Below are 3,124 nucleotides of genomic sequence, written 5' to 3' on the forward strand. Positions count from 1 at the left end.
TTGTAGGTATTGGACATTTAATTGAATTTGTTGCTTTTGTGGGTGTGACAGCCTCTGAATTTTATTTCAGTATAGTTGTGTATGAGGATTTTGTATGGAGTGGGATTTGTTTTACCGTGGGTGTGAACTGGTGTTCATGTGCAGGAAATTTTAGCTCTTGGTAACATTTAATGTTGATTGGTTGAAGAAATTCAGTTACAAATGACTGTCTACCACAGGAATAGTTTAAGCATCCCTGGATGTTAAATGTGGATCAACCCGTGAAATGCATTTGTCATATGAACCAACTATCTATATTGGGCTGTTTTAAATATGAAAAAAAGTCAGAAGGGAGTGGATGGCGTGCTGCTTATTCAGGGGGACATGTTATAGCTACGGCCAAGCTATCCGTGTCTTCCCAGGCTCGCCTTCGACTTCATACATTTTTGTCTGCTAGAGAGCCCTTGGCTTAAACCCGCTGGCCAAGATTTTCAAAACTTGGTGCCTAAAGTTAGGCTCTTAATCCATATTTAAGCACCTAAATAAGTGGTCTGTTTTTTTCCAAAAGATGCTGCGCATCCAGCAGCTCTTGCTGACGGCAGTGGGAGGTGAGGGTACTCAGCACTTTCCAAAGTCAGGCCAAAATTTATTTAGCAGCCTTATTTTAGACATCTAATTTAGAAAATCTTGGTCACTCTGATGCCCAAAACCATGATGCCATCTACTGGCAGCTGCCAGTACTACATAGTGACAATAACTGGCAGAACCGAAAAAAGCCGAAGAGAAGTGTGAGTGAAGAAAGCAGGCTGTGGCAAAAACATGAGGCCATGTCTGCTTGAGATGTGGACGCATCTGTGGATCCCTCGTGAGTTTACATTTGTACAAGATGCACTGAAACAAACTCTCTCATACATCAACTACGGTGGGAAACTCCAACATCATCATGCAATGAATAAATTCGCTTACAACTAATCTACCTTCCCTTAAAAGAAGGTGGATATGAACTTGCTATATTAAGCTGTATTTTAAAATTTCTCCTAATTCTACATGCTCGATCTCATTTCAGATAATTTTCTTTAAAAAAATTTAAAAATCTTGTTTCAATTTTTGGTTGTTCTGTGTGTTATGGGTGAGAGACTTCCTCCTAATGTGTCCTTAACAGAGAGGATGCAAGGATTTTCTGTTTTAAAATTTGGATGTATTCTAACCAGCTCAGAGTATTGTTGCTGGAGTTTGAATTCAAAGTCAAGCTTTGAAATTCACTCTGACCCTTACTACAAAGGAGAGTGAAATCCTTTTATTTCATTTAGTCTTGGTGCAGTTGGATTTTGGATAGTGATCCCTATCTTTGATTCATGTTGTTGAATGCAAGGTCAGTGGTTAAATAAACTTCAGCTTTCACATTCAGGGGCCTTATTCTTTATCAAATCGTGGAATCTGTAACAGATATTGATTAAAAATACTGGAGGACTAGTTTTGTCATAGTTGATTCCACTTGAGTACTGTGTGCACCATGATCCAAAGGGTTGTGTGTGGCTGGGTTATTGACATGCACCCTGTGGTGCATTTGTTAAGTGAGTCCCAGAATAAAGTGTAATTGGGACTAGTTTGGTTGGATAGATCACACTGTTACCACAAAGCCCTCATGTGAGCTGATGAAATCCTTCACTGTAGTGGTGTTGGGGTGATTTATTTTCATTATAAATAACTGGCATGTATATGGATTGTTTTAGAAGCATTGCTGTAGATTTACTTGTTAAGCGAGCTAGCTCTTTAAATTGTGGACCAAATCAACAAAACTTTTTGCAAAGGTGGTTCAGATCTGAAAAGCATAACTTGTCAGTCAGTTATTTTGGGACTCTAAGCAAAGTACCACTTTTTCTGCTGAGCACTAAGAACTTGGCAAATCACTAGTGTTTCCTCATCAGCTCACCTAATTTAGGACTCAGTTATAGAAATCGCTCTTAATGTTACTACTTAAAATATTAGCTAGAGCAAAAACAAGTATAGACTCATAACTTCAAATCCTATCTTAGCATAGATATGTAGAATAGACATTTATACCTTTGTATTAACATTGTTCAGCACCTCTTTGTGCAATAAGATGTGTGGCTTAGTAGTCAATTGAGCTGCTGACAAACATTATTTTCTCCGTGTTTGCAGTTTCGACATGTGTCCCAATAATTGTTCTGGCCGAGGAGAGTGCAAACACAATAACAGCAGTAACACTGTTAAATGTGAATGTTCTGAACACTGGAAAGGAGAGGCGTGCGATATTCCTTATTGCACAGATGGTTGTGGATATCCTGCGAGAGGTCAGTGCAACATGAATGGGACCAAAGGATGCTTGTGCAATTCAGGCTGGCAAGGTAAGTGCCCTGATAAACCCGGACAGTTTTTTTGCTGAGAGGGGGATGCTTTTGCCTGTGTGACATTTGCAGTTAAATCTGGGATGGAAATTGTATGGGGGGGTGGGGGGAGACTATGAATGCTCACGAAACTGGGGGTTGGAGTGCGGGAGGGCTCTGGGGTGGAGATGAGGGGTGAGGGGTTCAGGAGGGTGCTCCGGCCTGGGACCGAGGGGTTTGGAGGGCAGGATGGGATCAGGGCTGGGGCAGGGAGTGGGGGCATGGGAGGAGGTCAGGGGTGCAGGCTTCGGGCGGCACTTACTTTAAGCAGCTCCTGGAAGCAGCGGCATGTTCCCCCCTCACTCCCATCTCCTACTTGCAGCCAGGTGGTTCTGCGTCCTACTCCGTCTGCAGGCACCACCCCTGCAGCTCCCATTGGCCATGGTTCCCGGCCAATGGGAGCTGCGGGGGCGCCGCTTGGGGTGGGGACAGCATGCGGAGCCCCCTAGCTGCCCCTACACATAGGAGCCGGAAGGGGAACATGCCGCTGCTTCCGGGAGCTGCGCGGAGCCACGGCACACGTGTATCGGGGCAAGCCCCCAACCCCGCTCCCCAGCTGGAGCACCGCAGTGGGCCAAGCCCCAGACCCTGCTCCCTGGTGCGAGCTCGAGGGCCAGATTAAAAGTCTGAAGGGCTGGATACAGCCCCTGGGCCGTAGTTTGCCCACCCCTGTTATAGTGTCTGGCAGATGTTTTCACTCAGCAGACATTCTGATTCCATTCTCCTCCCAGCTGTAC

At 44.7% G+C, this 3,124-nt stretch overlaps 1 protein-coding gene across 1 annotated transcript in view; it reads left to right on the forward strand.

The window, feature by feature from the left end:
• LOC113407181 (attractin-like) overlaps positions 1-3,124 on the forward strand; it is a gene marked incomplete at its 5' end in the record, with an annotated part of 11,291 nt that overhangs the window by 565 nt on the left and 7,602 nt on the right. The window contains one exon of the mRNA XM_029912317.1: positions 2,143-2,348. Coding sequence (XP_029768177.1) covers positions 2,143-2,348 — 206 coding nt within the window. The remainder of the gene's footprint in view (positions 1-2,142; positions 2,349-3,124) is intronic.

The sequence above is a fragment of the Terrapene carolina genome, unplaced genomic scaffold, assembly GCF_002925995.2.
Source record: "Terrapene carolina triunguis isolate 2854851 unplaced genomic scaffold, T_m_triunguis-2.0 Scaffold202, whole genome shotgun sequence".
NCBI classification, from domain to species: Eukaryota; Metazoa; Chordata; order Testudines; family Emydidae; genus Terrapene; species Terrapene triunguis.